At 48.5% G+C, this 20,469-nt stretch overlaps 1 protein-coding gene across 1 annotated transcript in view; it reads right to left on the bottom strand.

Moving 5' to 3' along the window:
* PGK1 (phosphoglycerate kinase 1) overlaps positions 1–20,469 on the bottom strand; it is a 52,699-nt gene that overhangs the window by 31,822 nt on the left and 408 nt on the right. Inside the window, exons 2-6 of the mRNA XM_075323845.1 lie at positions 10,675–10,725; positions 9,284–9,439; positions 8,517–8,661; positions 4,449–4,552; positions 2,372–2,491 (exon numbers count right to left, since the gene is read on the bottom strand). Of these exons, the coding sequence (XP_075179960.1) occupies positions 2,372–2,491; positions 4,449–4,552; positions 8,517–8,661; positions 9,284–9,439; positions 10,675–10,725 (576 nt within the window). The remainder of the gene's footprint in view (positions 1–2,371; positions 2,492–4,448; positions 4,553–8,516; positions 8,662–9,283; positions 9,440–10,674; positions 10,726–20,469) is intronic.

Here is a 20,469-nt window from a genome sequence, read left to right as displayed (position 1 = left end):
GCAATGAGACTTTGAACCTTCTGGGGAATGGGAAACCCCTTACGCTTCCTGGAATCCAAGCCCCCAAACATGACATCCTGGGTAGATTCGGGCCCCCTGGGGTCCACTATGCCCATGGTCGAACGTACTGCCTTCACCAAAGGTCCTACGTCTGCTGTAGGGAAACAAGGACGACCACCTTCATCGGAAGAGGAAGAGTCAGAATCGGAGGGGGAGGATCCCGAGGAGCCCGACGACCGAGAGCCCTGACCGAACCCGCCGAGGTATCGGGAGTAGACAGTTTAGGATGACGGGATTTCTTGTGCCTCTTGCCCCCCTTAAGGGATTTAAGGGACTCCTGTACTTCTGCTCTGATAATGGAACGCAATTCAGATGAGAACCCCGGCCCCTCTTTGAGTAGGGTCTGTTGGATACAGCCTGCACACAGGGCCTTGGTGTAATCCGAAGACAGGGAGGATTGGCATATGGCACACTCCTTGTGACGCTGCTTGGAGGCACATTTTTTCGGTACCTAACAAGAGAGGGGACACGGAAACGGGGACTTAGAAACATGGAAGACCACGAAGTCCACTCACCCCCACGACTCCTGGCAATACCGGATCAGGAGGCGGATTCTTATCTCCCTTGGACCTCTTGGGACCCACCGACCGAACGCTGCCCGGACTGGATACAGCCTTCCGGGAACGATCCGCAGAGCCGCGTTCCGAGCCACGCTGTGGCGACTCCATGCGCTGCTCCTTGCTGCGGGGTGAATCTCCTGCCATAATGGGAACAATGGAGGAGAAAAAAAAAAAACTCACCAGTCCCAAGCGCCGGTCATATTTGAAACAGAGATCCCTCGTTACAAGGGCGCCGCCATCTTGGATCCTAGTGCGCATGCGCACACCAGTCACTTCCTGGTCGCATTGCGCACGTCACCATGGAATCGCGTCACTTCCGGCCGGAGCGTCCAGCTTCACTCCAGCGTGCTGCCCAGCAGGGACAAGCCTTCCAGCGGCCGCCGTGAGTGCGCACATCCCTGGAGCGACGCCGGGCCGAGCTCCCGCTCCAGGCCCGCGCCTCACCGCCGCAGAGGTCTGAGACCGAGGGGGGGGTGCAGCCAGGCCCGAGCACCGGCTTCAGGTAAGTACCAGGCTTCCACACCGGGTCGGACCTGGGACAGCAATGGGTTGTCCATACCAGGACAGGAAACCAAACTGATGAGGAGGAGAGGTACCGCCTTTTTATCAGTGGGTTTCCTGTCCTGATGTGGGCGGAACCTATCTCTCATGTGGTGCTGTCATGGCCGGCAGGGAAAAAGTCACTTCACACCTTTGCCATGAAAAGCTTAGGCTTAATGTACTCAGGCGACATTTTGCTGCCCTTAGCGGTCCCGGTGCATTGTAGATATATTTCCTCATTAAAAAGAGGAAAAAAAAAAAAAGGTGCACAAGGAAAAATGTAGTGATTAGTTGCGTCTGGCAGGCGGCTAGTCCAACTTCATGAGGGATGTTAGAATATAGCGATTCTACATCCATTGGGGCTACGATAGTGCTTGTATGGAGGGGACCTATAGCAGATCACGTGTTCAATATGTCTGTAGTACTGGGCAGATACATGGCTTTGTTTACTTAAAAACAAACCTCCTGATGGGTAGAGGGCTATTTCAGTAAGTGTCCCAAGTCCCAAGATGACGGGCTTCCTGGATTGTCTGGCCTATGTACTTTGGGAGGCAGGTAAAATATTCTGATTCTGTGATTCTCAGGTGTTAAGTCTAAATGTTTTGCACACAGACCCTTTAGGAGCCTGCTGAACTCCCTCCTATATTCCGGTAGTGCCAGTGACAATAAGGCTAGACAGCTCTACAGAGCTTATTCTGCAGATTTCCCATTGCTCACTCAGCATTTTCCACCATGGATCAGAGACCTGTAGCAAAGGTCAAAGTCTATGGTTTCACCCGTGAACACATCTTTGTTTCAGCACAATAGAAGCAGCCGGAGCATGAACGTGAGTGAACACTTTGTGCTCATCAGCTGCAGGCTGCAGTACCATCACTACAAGGAATGTAGAATAAGACAGATTTTTTAAACAAAAATTACTTGTTAAAAATCTTCCATCGCTCCTGCATGGCCAATGTGGGGGGCCCTGCCAGTCTTACTTTGCTACAGCAATGGGGTGCCACACATGCGCATGATCACTGCAACCAATGACTGGCCTCAGCAGGGATCTTGGCATGTGAGATATGTGACTACTGAGGTCAATTAATCAGCAGTTACATGATGTTATCATTGCAGGACAAGCAAACACTGGTGGGGACCACCGAAGCTGGAGATGGGGAAGAAAGTAACAAGGAAGCATGAAAAGAAATCAAAACAATACCGGTAACGCTTACCCTCCAAGGATGGCGAGGAATGGTCTCTCTGGGTTCTCCAAAGCCTTGGCGAAATAATCAAGTTCTTTCTTCATTAGGAACCCAGCAGCTCTCTGGGGCAGATTTACGCCTACCATGGAGCTAAAAGGGGTAGAAACATCATATTAATAGGAAGATTGCTGCAGCGAGTGTTGTCATACACATTGCCCACAGTCCCACTACCACATCAGGTTTATTTATACTGTCAAAGTCATATTTGGGAGCCAAATTTGATCATGCACATTAAAAAAAGTTTATATGGATTATTACAAATCACTACTCTGACCACTGGACCCATTACTTGAAGGAAGGACCCCTAGACTCAAGATTAGAGGACTATGTGTGCTGCAGATGAGCATACCTACTGCTGTTGTATTACATCGATGCGGGACCTGCACCTACAGATTTATGAGTGACCAACAGGAAAATTGCAAAACTCCTTTAAAAATGCAATTCATGCAGTATAGAGTGATACTGTGAATGTGGACCCCCCCCACCAAAAGGCAATGCTGACCTAAACTTAGAGGGTTTTCCACTACCAATGTGATCCCTTTTCTTTTATCCTAGGGGCGGCATGGTGGCTCAGTGGTTAGCACTGCAGTCTTGCAGCGTTGGGGTCCTGGGTTCGAATCCCACCAAGGACAACATCTGCCAGGAGTTTGTATATTCTGCCTGTGTTTGCGTGGGTTTCCTCTGGGTACTCCAGTTTAGTCCCATACTCCAAAGACATACAGATAGGGAATTAAGATTGTGAGCCCCGATGGGGACAGTGTTCCTGATGTATGTACAGCGCTGCGTAATATGTTAGCGCTATATAAAAATAGATTTAATTTTTTATCCTAACTCCTAATAACGAATGTGATCTCCCTTTCTTTTATTTTAACTCTGTTTAAGGAATGTGATCCCCTTTATTTATCCTAACTCTTCCTAACTAACACTTTCCTAATATACACTCTGCTCAGTTGGTACAATTCCGGTCCACACACGGAAGGATCAAAGCTACAACAATAAAAAGGCATTTATGAGCCTCTTGAAGATAAGCTTACAGGAGCAAAGTAGATAGCAGCAGTATATTAGGAAAGCATTAGTTAGGAAGAGTTAGGATAAAAGAAAGGGAACCAGATTAGTAGTGGAAAACCTCTTTAATGTCCCCCCAATAAATTAACTTGAGGCCAACTGATAATTTGGCAGACAGCCATCTCCCCTGACTCCCCTCATATACATGACACTAGGCTCAGCTCCCATGTCCTCTAAGATAGAGCTGTGCCAGACTCTTTTGGCAGAGCCTTTTCTACAGAAAGAAAAAGGATAAAAAAAAAAAAAAAAAAAAAAAAAAAAAATCAGTTGCCAGAGTTCAAACGTGCCAACCCTTCTATCCCAGATATCATCTCCTATTGAAGAGTTGGGAGGCCCCACTACATACAAACACAAGGCCGATGACACATATCTGCAACTTAACCAATGCTATAGAATAGTAAATGTGCAAAAAAACTAAAAGCAAGATATGACGTTTCTCACCGCAAAGAACTTTATTTGAACAGAAATTGAAACATGGGTGTTCTGTCAGATTGTACTTAGGTGACCCACCAATAAACTGGTAAATGGAGAAAATCCTCCTTTATAACCCAGGCCACATCACTGGCTTAAGACATCTGCCAGCATAGTTGAAACAGAAGTATAATGGATAGGTATTATGTAAGAAAAACTGTGCAAGAAACCTGGAGCCGAAAAAAAAAACAAAAAAAACCAAAACACAAGAGAAAAGAAACAGTGGATCGATAAGAGAAATGTCTAAAAATGCTTTGAGTTTACAGATGATCTCCAGGATTACAATACTGAATGCTGCTTACACTAAAAACAAAAGAGCATCGTGGGCCACAAAGTCCCTGAGACCAGGCACATACGGCTCTTTGTTGTCTTGGAGCATCTGTAGCTATTCCCTCCTGGCTCTCCTGCTAGTGTGGAGACTCTCCGGAGATTGCGGCATACACCGGGGAAGGAACCAATTTACTGAGCATGTTCTTCCAGCAATCATACCTGGAAGCAGTCACCTCATTACCTGTGAGCTCTGTGTGCAGTCCCAAAAGCATCATTGACGTACACATCTCCAAGTTTTGACAGAGATGCCCTGAAAGCTTCCACCTTCGCAGGATCCGCCTTGGTCTGAAAGAAAGAATGAAAATAATAGAGGCCCATATAAAGACCAGAAAAAAGGACCTGGTATTGGGTAACATTCATTAGTATACATAGGGTTTCTGGATCGCTATTTGATTAGTGGTCATAAGTGTTGAAGAACACCTATGTCAAATTGACAAGCACAAAATTTACAGACTGTTCTTGTATATTCATACATTAAGATTTGTATCTTCTCCGGAATCCACAGAACTTTGTTTCTGCCGTGGGTCTACACAGGGGCTAGAGTCATTAAATGGGGATTAATATATACAGTGTTTTTCCAAAAATAAGACACGGTCTTATATTTTTTTTGCCCCCCAAAAAAGCGCTAGGGCTTATTTTTGGAGGAGGTCTTATTCTTGGAGAAACACGGTTGGGGGCAAGTTTACCCCCCAAAAAAGCAGACCCCCCCACTTCCCAGGAGACTCATACTCACCAGACCAGGACGTCTGCGTGGTTCCCAGGTCCTCCTGTGAGCTCTGGTCGTTGCTGCACGCCATCCTTCCCTGCTGCTAGCTGACACACACAGCAGATCGCACACACACAGCAGATCGCACACACACAGCAGATCACACACACACACACACACACAGCAGATCACACACACACACACACAGCAGATCACACACACACACACAGCAGATCACACACACACACACAGCAGATCACACACACACACACAGCAGATCACACACACAGCAGATCACACACACAGCAGATCACACACACACACACACACACAGCAGATCACACACACACACACACACACAGCAGATCACACACACACACACACACAGCAGATCACACACACACACACACACAGCAGATCACACACACACACACACACAGCAGATCACACACACACACACACACAGCAGATCACACACACACACACACAGCAGATCACACACACACACACACAGCAGATCACACACACACACACACAGCAGATCACACACACACACACAGCAGATCACACACACACACACAGCAGATCACACACACACACACACAGCAGATCACACACACACACAGCAGATCACACACACACACAGCAGATCACACACACACACACACAGCAGATCACACACACACACACAGCAGATCACACACACACACAGCAGATCACACACACACACAGCAGATCACACACACACAGCAGATCACACACACAGCAGATCACACACACAGCAGATCACAGATATACACAGCAGATCGCAGATATACACAGCAGATCACACACACAGCCGATCACAGATACACACAGCCGATCACAGATACACACACAGCAGATCTCAGGCATGCACAGCCATCACAGATGCACACATCCAATCACAGATACACACAGCAGATCGCAGATATACACAGCAGATCACACACACAGCAGATCACAGATACACACAGCCGATCACAGACACACACACCACACCACATCACATCCAGCACTTACGGCAGCAGAGAATGAAGCAAGTCACGTGTCCGGCCGCAGGTCCTGTTCGTCGCGCTGCACTGCCTCTCAGGATTCTCCCGGCGAGAAGAGATCGGTGTCACTGGATGAGGCGAGTGTGTGTGTGATTTGTTGTTTGCGTGTGAGCCGATGTTTGTGTGCGCGATCTGATTAGGTGTGCGATCTAACTGTGCTAACTGTGTGCGATCCGATGTTTGTGTGTGAATGTGTGTGTGTGTGTGTGTGTGTGTGTGTGTGATCACTGCAGGTCCTGCCGCTCAGTGTCGGGTGAGTGTAATTGCCGGGTGCCGCTGTGTATAATGAAGTGTCCTGCAGTATCTATCTTTTTTAGCTGCACGGACACTTCATTATTGATCCAGGACTAGGGCTTATTTTCGGGGGAGGGCTTATATTTAAGCCTTTCTCCGAAAATGCTGAAAATCCCTGCTAGGGCTTATTTTTGGGGGAGGTCTTATTTTTGGAAAAACACGGTATTACATATGCCACTACCTGCAATGGGAAATCCATGTGAATCAAGTGATCAGTTCTCTGCAACATACTGTATGTGATAACTAGCAAGCACTACCATGCTCAGGTGCTCAGTACTCGTAACTAGTGATGAGCGGGCACTACCGTGCTTTGCTACTCAGTACTAGTAACAAGCAGTTGGATGCTTGGATAGGCATGACTTATGTACCAAGTATAATGGAAGTCAATGAGGAACTGTAGAATTTTTTCCAGGAAACCTGAAAAAAAAAAAAATGCTCAAGTTCTCCATTGACTTCCATCATACTAGGTACACAAGTCACGTCCATTCAAGCCTCCAACTGCTCGTTAGAAGTACTGAGCAGCAAAGCATGGTAGTGCTTGCTCATCACTAGTGGCGACTTACTGAGTGGTTGGGGGTTCCAACTGCAGGAACCCACAGATTCATAGATGGAGGAACTTTTATAATAATAGACTGGAAACCTTTATCCCAGTTACAATATAGGGAGTCACGACAAAGAAAACCCAAAATTAGAATATGATCATATACCCTACTGTAACTAAATAAAAGCATGGTGCATATAAATAAACATAGGGGACGTCGTAAACACCATGGTTGCTCAAAAAAGTGTAAAGCCGTCCCTCCGCGACAAGGTGTACTCAAATCGGGACAGTACCTACACTCTCAAATATTAAAACCTCACCATGTGTCAAGACATCACTCTGAATAAGGGCTGAGAAATCCTGGGTCCAGAATATAGGCACACAGCCATGGGTTTTCTTTGTCTCATGGCCATTGTGAACATGTGCTTATACATGCATGTGTACCAACTCACACTCCGGCTCATTTTTTCGTATTTCCTTAGGCCCTGTGCCCAAGGGAGCTTGCTTCTTTGGATTTTGCCGCAGAAAACCTGCGGATTTATTTGGATTTTCTAGATAAATCCGCAGGTTTCAGCATGTACAGACACTCCCCATGTTATCCTAAGGGACATGGGGAGTGTGTGTGTCCACGTTGCGGAATGTGCGGCTCTGGAATATGCTGCTTTATGCTTTTATTTTGTTACAGTAGGGTATATGTACATAGTCTTATTTTGGGATTTCTTAGTCTCATGGCCAGTGTGAACATGTGCTTATACATGCATGTGTACCAACTCACGCTCTGGCTCATTTTTTTTGTATTGCCATAGGACGTCAGGTCGTAGGCCTGACCTGTAATAGATTCATTATGTAAAAAGCTGCTGAATAAAAAGTGCAGCGCTCCACAGGCCCAGAGCAAATGAATGGAGCAGCGCTCGAGCATGTGCACGGCCCTTCCATTCTGCTAACTAGTCCCAGCGGTTAGACCACCACCGATCAATAAGTTATCATAGGTGGTCACTTGTTTTCATTTGACGTCCATTTACAGGGTCTTTATAAACTGCACTGGGAAAAGAAAACTAAGTGATTTTTGCACAGACTTTGGCTTGGATGACATGAGTTTTAGGCATAAAACCATTGAGAGTGAATAGACCCTAACAGACTTTATAATTTTACAAACTTCTAATATTAAGACTTAGACTGGATCCATTATACCACTTATTTGTGAACAAAGTTCTTTAAGAGGGACGATATCTCCTACTGCTCCTCAGATTAAATCAGACTATTAGCTGATCAGAAATTCGGACCTTCTGGATCTCCGCGGGTCATGCAGAAGGGAACGTCCTACAAGTTCACATACTGGTTCTCCTATTTCAGCCAGTAAAGGTCACAGGAGTATAGGTCAGCATTCTTGTGGCCGTACAGTAGGGGAAATGCTCAATGACAGTATGTTACACCGGGTCAGCCATGTTATAAATAGAAACGGTCTAAAGATTCTTTACTTGACCTTCAGTAAAATGTCAGGAGGTCGTGAGCCCAGGCAGATAGGATCAGGTTTAATAATCTGGGACCCCACGTTTAGAAGAGAGAACAGACTGATGCCGGAGGCAAGACAGACTGGTTGGTGTGGCCGATCGGTTAGGAGTCTGCTGCCCTCACCTTGTTCCCTGCAGCGTCTTTGCCCTTTCCTTCTTCCTCCACATGAAATCTCAAGTTTTCCAGAAGAAGCACGGTCCCGGGGGCTGGATCAGCACATGCGGCCTCCACTTCTGCTCCCACACAGTCCTTCAGGAACACAACATCTCTGCACAATGAATGGAGAAAGAAGTCCACAGCAAGGAATTAGATTATTCCAGCCTGAAAATGTTACGATCGCCAGTTCTTAACAACAATTTCCATTCTGATTAGCACAAAAAAAAAAAACAATACTCCCGGTCTGAACTGTTGGTCCAGTGGGATCCATGGTGTAAAGCATATATCACAATCGGAATGGATCAGACTCAGAATGTGCCCCGCCGCTCCATTCATTCTCAATGAGCCTGAAGATGGTGGAGCATTGGTTGGCTATGGGCACACAACATTAAGATGGCACTGCTAAATCACAAATGATCGAGATACAACAGTAGCCAAAAGACATTTCAAGTCAAATTCATCCATCATCTGTAATTTTACCAGCAATCTTAATGTCGCAAAGTTGTTGGGCATCTCTAGCCCAAAAGTAAACCCAAACTGATGCTAATGGACAAACTTGTGACGAAATGTAAAAGTCAATCATAAAGATGTAGTGATCAGTAGATCACTACTGGTCAAAGATGTAAAACTTCCCAGTCTCATTAAGGTCACATGGAGGAGTGAAAGCAAGTACAAAGCAGAAAAGTCACTTTATTACAGGTCTGTGCCGGTAAATACATGAAACAAGCCATTACCTGTTCATAAGAGACTTCAGCTCCTGAGCTGCTGGTGCCAGGGAGTACTTGTCAGGCATGGGGACGCCATCCGGCCGGCCAAGGTGGCTCATGAGAACGACAGACTTGGCACCATGGTCCAAGCAGTGCTGGATACTGGGGACTGCGGCCTTAATCCTGGGGATTAAAAGATAGGCATCAGCAGTTTAAAGAAACAGAAAAATGTCCGACATCAGCGACTACAATCCTCGTTCAAACATTGAAGGATTTTCAATTCAGCAAAAGGAAATGGTAATGAATATGGCCAATAAATAGGCACAACTCAGTGCAGACTGGAGCCAACCACCAGGGAAGGTCAGATATGGCAGATCGACATAATGAGTGTGACGGGGTCTCTGATCCAGGAAAGGGACTTCAACTATTGATTGGACAATACCAGAACAAACAAAAACCAGGTGGAACCCATAATAAGTGAACATGGTCCCTCTCTAGAACAGAGCCAGCACTGACCATTAGAAATAGATGCCATGTTGCCAGGCTCGGGACATACTGACAGATTGCAACTACAACACACATACAGCCGCACACTAAAATGCTAACAATGAATAAGGGAACCCTGGTATTGCATTATTGCTATAGGAATATTGGGGGGGGGATAAAAAAAAAGGATATTTAGCTTATGTATTGGCCAATGCATGTGAGCCCAGTAACCATCGACACGGTATATCTTAATATACCGGGACCCTAACTCAAATGCCTCTCCTTGGATTAAACACCTACATGTCTGAGCAGATAGGATCTGTAACCAGGCTGTGTCCGTTCCCCTTTATAGCTGGATCCTAGCTGCCCAGACATTTAGGTTTTTAACCCAGGTAGAGGCATTTAAGTTAGAGTCCCGGTATATTGGAGATCACCTTGCCGCTGGAGTCCGGGCTCACATGCATTGGCCAATACATAATCTAATTAGCCATTTTTATTTTCAAATATTCCTATAGCAGTAATGCAATACCAGAGTTCCCTTATTAATTGTTAGCATTTTAGAGTGCAGCTGTATGTATTTTGTAGTTATAGTGTGTTTTTGGCTGGCACCTGCTGGATGTGCGGGTCAGTCTTTTTTATACCATCCTGAAGTAGATATAGTTTTCCATTTCCATGTTTAGTTATAGAAGATTTTTTTTTTGCAAAAGTAACAAGATCCCTTTATTAGGTCTTCATGTTCATAGTCAATCTAGGAAAAGTGACCTCCATTATGGCAGGCTTATGAGTGAAGACCGGATACTCAGAAGAGCAATCAGGTCCTATAGAGTTACAGTAAGTCTGTATGTGCATGGGCCTGCTCTTTATAAGGTTTCCATTGAATACATAAGGCAGAACAGACATCTGAGAAGAAGAAGCCCTGAAGCATCACTTACCTCTGGTTGTTAGTAATTTGGTTATTTTTCATTGGAACATTGAAGTCGACTCTAGAGGATGAAAGAGAAAAAAAAAAAAAAAAAAAAAAAAAAGATTATAAAATAATAGCACATAAAAAAAAAAAAAAAAAGATACAGACTATGCTATACAACCATGTGCTTCCAATTTTATATCAGTCTTAAAGGCATCTGACAGCCTTGTATTCTTGACTCTCAGGCAAAAATTTATATTAAGAGCCACCGAGGACTGAGCAGCACATGGGGGACTAGTCAGACAAGAGTTCGCAGCAGCTTCTCCCCACCCAATACCAGTGACTGACAGGTGTCTTCCTACACATGAACGCATGTAGAGACCGAGCAGGAATGGAGAAGCCGCAATAGACCCGCCTGTTGGACTAGTCACTTGTGCGGCTCGGTCCACATTGGCTTTTACAGTCCGTTTTTCTCTGATGGTCACTATTAACCTGGGGAGAGGCCCCCCCATAACTTTTGTTGGTTCTACGGTTCAGTTCATTAATATTCAAGAGTTGCACTCACTATTCTGCAGTTTTTTTTATTAGAAGTTGTGAACAAACTGCTTGACAGACGAGACTGAGCATAGAACGTAATCGATTTCTGCTGTATTGTAGGAAAATGACTTTTGGAAGAGCCAGAGACACTAATTTTTGAATCGGATCCCCCTATTCATCAATGCCTGGCTCTCCTGACCCCCACCCTCAGCCCCGGCAGGCAGAGCGGGCTAGATTGTGCCGAGGGTACAGAGCTGGGATCCCCTGCTGATCACTACCCGGCTCTCCTGACCCCCACCCTCAGCCCCGGCAGGCACAGGGTGGGGTGGATCGTGCTGAGGGTATAGCTCTGACAGCAATGCAGAATGGCTGGACGATGATGCACATACACTTGTTCTCGCCTACCTGCTATGGCTATAGTTCCACCTGAGTAGCCGAATTTACAAAACGTAAAGGCCCCCGTTTTGTGATGGTCCAGGTCACCAAACCCTCACTATGGAACTCCTGGTTACATTCTGGTCTAGGGTGGGCCATTATAAATGCCCAGGCTTGTGAGAGATTAAAGAGTTAATACGGCACGCTGCGCGGTGACTCAGCTCCTACAACGGAAGTCGGCTGTTTTTGGCAAAGTTACAGCAAGTAATGAGAGAGATTAAATTGAAAGAGGGGAAAAAAAAAAAAAAAAAAAAAAAAAAAAAAAAAAAAAAAAAATTGTACTAGGTACGATTACTAGGTTACCTAGAAACAAATCCTGTGTTGTGTCCACAGGACGGCTGTATGCAGAGCTAGCCACTACAATACTGGTAACCAGCCCGGCACCTGTGCACAAACCCGGGGCTCGCTCCTTTCAGGGGACAGATCATACAGTCACATTGGCCACTTGCTGTAGACAAGCATGAACAGATAGATGCCTGCAGAGACACTCCTGTACATGAATACTTTAGCAAATACTGTCGCCTGTGGTCAAATCATTTACAAACTGCAAAAAAGACGTTTAGTTACCGTATTTTTACTTGTTCTCTACAGAAAAAAAAAAAAAATTATTTTCTGGTAAACTCTGGTGACCGGAACTACAAGTGTCATCAATGGCTGATCTGCTCCAATACTGACTTCTTAAAAGGATGTAGAAAAGCCATTTTCATACATCCCCATACAGAAATTTAGAATTAAAAACGTGCGTGTGTGTGTTTCTTATGTTTAGCATCTCACTCCTGCATTACACAAAATGCCTAAAAGGGTTAATATCTACACACCATGTAATGCTTAAAAAGCGTATTCCCATCTCCAAGATCCTATCCTAATATGTAGTAGATAAATAAAAAAATATAATAATAATAATAATAATAATAATAATAATAATAATAATAATAATAATAAAATAATAATAAATATTACCAAATACCTCCAATTAGAAATGTAGTATAGTTCTACTAATTCGCTATGTGTTTTAGCTCATGTGCAGGGCATTGCTGGACCTAAGGTATCCATGGTTACTGCCACTCAGTCACAGTTAGTTGCTAGTGGTCATAACCATGGATACTTAAAGGTCCTGCAATGCTCTGCACATGAGGCAAGAGACAGAAATGTAGTATAGTTCTCCTGATTCACTAATATTACTACACTCACTACATATTGGGATAGCATCTTGGAGATGAGAACACCCCTTTAACCCTGTGAGGGAGCAACGAGGAAACTGAACACTTTCCGCTATCCAAGTTGTTGAGGATCCGAGCAGGAGACATGGCTCAGCTTCTCGTCAAAGGACACTTCTAATAAAAAGGATCTCTGCCCTGACAAGCCCCACTTAATCACACTACTATGCCATATGTGCAGCTTCGGCACCAGCCGACTCCCCCCCCCCCCCCATCACCACCAGCGCCCCCCCCCCCCCCATCACCACCAGCGCCCCCCCCCCCCCATCACCACCAGCGCCCCCCCCCCCCATCACCACCAGCGCCTCCCCCCCCCCCATCACCACCAGCGCCTCCCCCCCCCCCATCACCACCAGCGCCTCCCCCCCCCATCACCACCAGCGCCTCCCCCCCCCATCACCACCAGCGCCTCCCCCCCCCCCCATCACCACCAGCGCCTCCCCCCCCCATCACCACCAGCGCCTCCCCCCCCCCCATCACCACCAGCGCCTCCCCCCCCCCCATCACCACCAGCGCCTCCTCCCCCCCATCACCACCAGCGCCTCCTCCCCCCCATCACCACCAGCGCCTCCTCCCCCCCATCACCACCAGCGCCTCCTCCCCCATCACCACCAGCGCCTCCCCCCCCCCCCCATCACCACCAGCGCCTCCCCCCCCCATCACCACCAGCGCCTCCTCCCCCATCACCACCAGCGCCTCCTCCCCCATCACCACCAGCGCCTCCTCCCCCATCACCACCAGCGCCTCCTCCCCCATCACCACCAGCGCCTCCTCCCCCATCACCACCAGCGCCTCCTCCCCCATCACCACCAGCGCCTCCTCCCCCATCACCACCAGCGCCTCCTCCCCCATCACCACCAGCGCCTCCTCCCCCATCACCACCAGCGCCTCCTCCCTTCTAACATACACAGTCTCATGAAATCTGACAACCATCTTCTATCTCAGTAATGGAACAACCTGTCTCCAATGAATTCTGATTCTATCCATTAATTGAGAATGAAACATCAGTCCTGGGACAGAAAAAAGTAGATTTCTTGATATTTCTTATTAATTGCACCCTCATACTTCCCACACATCACTGTCCCCACTGGGCCACAATCTACATTCCCTATAGTATGCAAAAAGAAAGAACATGTGGAAAGGCTCATGGATTGGATGGGTCCGTGACCTATCTGAAAAAATAACAGAACACCCCTCTTATCCACGTCAGTATAGTATTAGCGGGAAGTCAAAACCAGGAGTGGAACCTACAGGGAAAACCTACAATTGAATGATTCACACTAGTCCTGTGTTTTGGGGCTGTTCTTGATTTCGGCTTACAAAGCCCAACATGAGAATAATGCCGCACTGTGGCTCATTGGGACACCGAGGCTCCTGATGAAGGCTGCAACTGTCATATGTACAGCATTGCAGGGGTTACTCCAGGCCGCCATTGCCCCTCCTGTCACCAGCACTGCGCTATTTTAGTCTTCGGAGATGCCAGACAATTCTAGATACTAGATGACATCTGCGGGGTCAGGGTTGTATGCGCCTCGAAGGGAATAGACAAGTGCCATTTTCATTCTGTGATCAGGTCTCTGGTATTGGCCAGTTGTGAGTAAATCCTATAGGATCCAACGGAAAATGGATTACTACATCTTTATAAGTTATAATGGCGGCAATCACAGGAAAGCAACTGGTTGGCCAGAAGAAGAGGAGAACAATCCAAGCCGACTGAATATCCCACTGACACATGGAGACCGGGGCAATTACAGATACAGCAGAAACCTCATGGATCTCTCTGTATATGTTATATTTAGAAATAATAATGAAACATTGGATTTTAGCATAAACGAACTGGGAAATCACACAGATCATTGATTTCCTCACTGGCTCTTTCCACACGGATGCAGTAATGCCGGTAGCAGCATTGTCCCAGGAGAGGGTGTGCAGTCTACGATGACCTTCATTCTGCCCTTCACAGGATGATGCATCACAGGGACAGGAGAGAACAGTGATGGCACCTTCCTCCATGTAAGATGGGTCACATTGTATGCCATCACTGTGTAAAGACAGCATCAGGCCTCATCAGGACCATAAACCTCCATCATATGGCTCAGGAGGTACATAAAGAGCGGAAAAGATGCCCGAGCCTAGAAGATGTGCTGAAGAGGGCCTACCAGGACCAAGTGTGGGGAAGAGGGCCTACCAGGGACCAAGTGTGGGGAAGAGGGCCTACCAGGGACCAAGTGTGGGGAAGAGGCCTACCAGGGACCAAGTGTGGGAAGAGGGCCTACCAGGGACCAAGTGTGGGAAGAGGCCTACCAGGGACCAAGTGTGGGGAAGAGGGCCTACCAGGGACCAAGTGTGGGGAAGAGGGCCTACCAGGGACCAAGTGTGGGGAAGAGGGCCTACCAGGGACCAAGTGTGGGGAAGAGGGCCTACCAGGGACCAAGTGTGGGGAAGAGGGCCTACCAGGGACCCAAGTGTGGGGAAGAGGGCCTACCAGGGACCAAGTGTGGGGAAGAGGGCCTACCAGGGACCAAGTGTGGGGAAGAGGGCCTACCAGGGACCAAGTGTGGGGAAGAGGGCCTACCAGGGACCAAGTGTGGGGAAGAGGGCCTACCAGGGACCAAGTGTGGGGAAGAGGGCCTACCAGGGACCAAGTGTGGGGAAGAGGGCCTACCAGGGACCAAGTGTGGGGAAGAGGGCCTACCAGGGACCAAGTGTGGGGAAGAGGGCCTACCAGGGACCAAGTGTGGGGAAGAGGGCCTACCAGGGACCAAGTGTGGGGAAGAGGGCCTACCAGGGACCAAGTGTGGGGAAGAGGCCTACCAGGGACCAAGTGTGGGGAAGAGGGCCTACCAGGGACCAAGTGTGGGGAAGAGGGCCTACCAGGGACCAAGTGTGGGGAAGAGGGCCTACCAGGGACCAAGTGTGGGGAAGAGGGCCTACCAGGACCAAGTGTGTGGGAAGAGGGCCTACCAGGGACCAAGTGTGGGGAAGAGGGCCTACCAGGACCAAGTGTGGGGAAGAGGGCCTACCAGGGACCAAGTGTGGGGAAGAGGGCCTACCAGGGACCAAGTGTGGGGAAGAGGGCCTACCAGGGACCAAGTGTGGGGAAGAGGGCCTACCAGGGACCAAGTGTGGGGAAGAGGGCCTACCAGGACCAAGTGTGGGGAGATGGGATCTCAATTTTCTATCTTCCTTGGCTAGAAGTAACTGAACAAATAATTTTCAAATCCTAATCCAAACCGGAGCCTCACAAATACATATGATGCTGTTGAATTTGGGGCAGGGAGATTGGTTAGTGCCCACACGGTGGTGATTTCTCAGCCGGCAGCGGCCAGTGCCCACATTACAGCGCATTGTTAGACGATGGTGGCACAACTACAGCGCCTTCTCAGACGCCGCCACCCAAATGTATTAATTCAGGTAGCACTGGAAATTACCTGGAGCCATGATCTAATTACTACAGCAAGTTTTGTGCTGGACCAACCTCAGACAAATACCCAATGTAGCATTCAAGCTGTTGAAAAACTCTTTAAAGGGTCAGACACCGACTAAAACTGGGCTCATATGGGGAGTATGTCACAGTCTGTATATAGACCAATGTACGGACTTCGTGCATGCCTTCTGAACCCAACCTACAGCTATATCTATCTATAATATTTCTCTCGCTATCTCTCTCTCTCTCGGTATATCTATATATATGACTAGTCTCAATTTGGGTAATGTGATCTGTACATAGACTGCAATGCTCCTGTCTGGACACTGCCTAATACCGGTTTCACACGTCAATGAAAAACGGACATTTTTCACTGATGTGTAAAAAACGCATATGTCCCTCCGTGTGCAGTGATTCACGGCACACGTGGGTTATCCATGTGCAATCCATGTCCATCATCCGTGATAGCACATGGACGTATATTCACCTGGCTCCTGCTGTCCATGGTGCTGAACTCTCAGGCTCTGCTGTGTGTCCGGCCGCTGCTGTCTCCCCTCTGCAGCTACTTCCGGGTCGGCTGCTCCGTGCATAAATGAATATGCATGAGAATAAAGTAGCCGGGCTGGAAGTAGGAGGCAGGAGAGGCCGGAGAGAGCATCGCTGGAAGAGAGTATAAAAAGCTTTTTAGAATCAATGTCTGTTTTTCTGGTACGTGTTTCACAGATCACACCGTAGTGTGGTCCGTTGGACATCAGTGATGCCAGAAAAAAAAAACGGACATGTCTCCATGCGGAGCACACGGACACGCCGCATGGTGGAAATACGTCAGTCAAAAATCACTGATGCGTGCTCAGACCTATTGAATATAATGGGTCTACGCAGACCCATTATATTCAATAGGTCTGAGCACGCATCAGTGATTTTTGACTGACGTATTTTCACCATGCGGCGTGTCCATGATTCTGGTACGTATAAAAACTAGAACATATGAACCAGACTCACTTACGTGTGAAAGGGGCTGAAGGGTGAGACCACGCTGATTGGGCAAATGAGGAAAAACCTCTACCAATCATGACATCCAAATGTGAAACAAATTTATGCAGCCATTGGCCTGTTATGGGGTGGGAAGAGCTTCAGCCACGAGACAAGCCTCCTCTATACGACTATGTCTTGCTGTTCACCTCTTAGGCCCGTTTCACATGTCAGTGAAAAACACTGACGTTCTTCACTGATGTGTAAAACACGCACATGTCCCTCCGTGTTCCGTGATTCACGGCACACGTGGGTTATCCATGTGCAATCCGTGATTGCATATTGACATTACTCACCTGTCTTCACTACTGCTGTCCATGGTGCTGAACTCCTCGGCTCTGCAGCGTCCGCCCACCGCTCTCTGCAGCTACTTCCTGGTCGGGTTTTCCTGTTCTCATGAATATTCATGAGCCAGGCAGAAACTGCCGAAAGCGGAGGCTCCAGAGCGAATCGCAGGCAAGGCAAGTTGAAAATATTTAAAGGGAACCAAACATCAGGATTTTCGTGTATAAGCTGCAGCCAGTGCAGTACTGGCACTATCATGCACAGTGTGTACATACCATCAGGGGGCAGCTCAGGTGTTTAGGCAGTGAAATACAACTTTAAAAAGTGCACGAAATTTCAAACTTTATGATTGACGTGTGCACCTCTGCAGATAATGTCCGGGCGGGTTATGCAGGAGTCCCCCGCCCCACCCACCAGCCTGTTCCTCCCTCTCTCCTGATGTCCGGGAGGGTTATGCACGTGTTCCCCGCCCCCCACGCCGCCTGTTCCTCCCTCCCTCCCTCTGGCTGTATGTAAATATCTAATCTTCAGAAACATGGCGCCGGAGCGGGCCTCTGCGCATAGCGCTTATCTCCGGCGCCATGTTTCTGAAGCCCCCGCATTACACAACCTGGTGTCTGAGAGGGCGGCGCATGCGCCCTCGTTTCTTCACAGCCCGTTGTGACCGCGGGAGCGCGCGCGATTAGAACAGGACAGAACAGCTGACCGGAGGACGCGATTACCTGCTGCTCCTGTATCGTGCCGCCCCAGGACACCGGGCCAACACACCAGCCGGTGTGACATCGCTGTGGCGCCGCCCTCTCAGACACCAAGTTGTGTAATGCGGGGGCTTCAGAAACATGGCGCCGGAGATAAGCGCTATGCGCAGAGGCCCACTCCGGCGCCATGTTTCTGAACATTAGATATTTACATACAGCCAGAGGGAGGGAGGGAGGAACAGGCGGCGCGGGGGGGCGGGGAACACGTGCATAACTTGCCCGGACATCAGGAGAGAGGGAGGAACAGGCGGGGGGGCGGGGAACTCCTGCATAACCCGCCCGGACATTATCTGCAGAGGTGCACACGTCAATCAAAAAGTGCACGAAATTTCAAACTTTATAAAGTTGTATTTCACTGCCTAAACACCCGAGCTGCCCCCTGATGGTATGTACACACTGTGCATGATAGTGCCAGTACTGCACTGGCTGCAGCTTGTACACGAAAATCCTGATGTTTGGTTCCCTTTAATATTTAATATGTCCGTGATTTTCTGGTACGTGTTTCACTGATCACACACGGATCACACCATAGTGTGGTCCGTGGGTCATCAGTGATGCCAGAAAAAAACCTGACATGTCTCCGTGCAGAATCACGGTCAAGGGTGCACGCTGCACGGAGACACGTTCAGTGAAAAATCATTGATGTGTGAGCAGACCCATTCATTATAATGGGTCTGCGTATGTCAGCGATTCTGGTACGTATAAAAAAAAAAAAAAAAAAAAAAGCACAAACGTACCTGAATCACTGACGTGTGAAACAGGCCTTAAGTGTAGAGGGCGAAAAATGGTGCACAACATGGTGACTCCGTCTGCATCATTGTACCTAATGGCCCCATTTGCATATCCGCCTGAATCCCATATAGCAGGGGGCCAGACATAAGCCCCGACAGGACCCCTGAATGCAGGAGAAAACACACAGGGAAAGGAGACTAGTGGATGAATGATGGCCACGTGCAGTAATGGAGCACAGTCATCTCAGATTGTGAAACCTTCATCCGTTTGTAGGCAGCAATGAGTCATGAGAACGTGCAGCACATGTGGGGGCTGCAGACCCCCACCCCTCCACTACAGCCAATATAATGTATTGTGGCCAGCCAAGTGCCTGACCCCCAGAAGGTGAGCAGTGCTGCGGATCCCCCAAACCACACCGTGCTGATAACAGCGAGCAGGAAATGGCGTCTGAGAAGAGACTCCCGGTTCATAATCAGTTATCTATTGTCAATTTAGGCCCCATCACACATCAGCTTTTTCCCATCAGTCACAATCCGTAGAATTTTGAAAAAAATTGATCCGTTTTTTCTCATCGTATTAGTGACGGAAGGCCTCATGTTTCATCCGTCGCTTGACGAATCCATCGAAAAATGTTTGTCCGTCAGACAAAAACGACGTCCACAGCAACGTTTTATTATTTACATGGAACAGACGGACAGAGACAGATCGTTTGGTAGAATGGAAGCCTACGGGCGCAGGATTCGGCAAGTGACGGAATCAGTTTTTTTTTTTTTAACCGAGCAATCTCAAATTTATTATTTTGCCCCAGCTTGTCGGATCCATCGAAAAACAGATCTGTTGCATCAGTTTAGCCACAATCTGCGACAGATCCGTCGAGAAAACGGATTGTGCCTGATGGCAAAAAACTGATGTGTGAAATGGGCCTTAAGGGGGCTCTTGCACAGCTGCGCCCGGGGGGCCCCTGACTGGCTGCGCCCGTGGGTGTGGGGGGGCACCCCTGACTGGCTGCGCCCGTGGGTGTGGGGGGGGAGCCCCCCTGACTGGCTGCGCCCGTGGGTGTGTGGGGGAGCCCCCCTGACTGGCTGCGCCCGTGGGTGTGTGGGGGAGCCCCCCTGACTGGCTGCGCCCGTGGGTGTGGGGGAGCCCCCCCTGACTGGCTGCGCCCGTGGGTGTGGGGGAGCCCCCCCTGACTGGCTGCGCCCGTGGGTGTGGGGGAGCCCCCCTGACTGGCTGCGCCCGTGGGTGTGGGGGGGCCCCCCTGACTGGCTGCACCCGTGGGTGTGGGGGGGCCCCCCTGACTGGCTGCGCCCGTTAGTGTGGGGGGGGGCCCCCTGACTGGCTGCGCCCGTGAGTGGGGGGGGGGGGGGGGCACCCCTGACTGGCTGCGCCCGTGAGTGGGG

This window comes from Anomaloglossus baeobatrachus, chromosome 9 (genome assembly GCF_048569485.1).
Source record: "Anomaloglossus baeobatrachus isolate aAnoBae1 chromosome 9, aAnoBae1.hap1, whole genome shotgun sequence".
Classification (NCBI taxonomy): Eukaryota; Metazoa; Chordata; class Amphibia; order Anura; family Aromobatidae; genus Anomaloglossus; species Anomaloglossus baeobatrachus.
The sequence above is the reverse complement of the archived record's forward strand: the minus strand, read 5'-3'. Positions and strand labels throughout refer to the sequence as shown.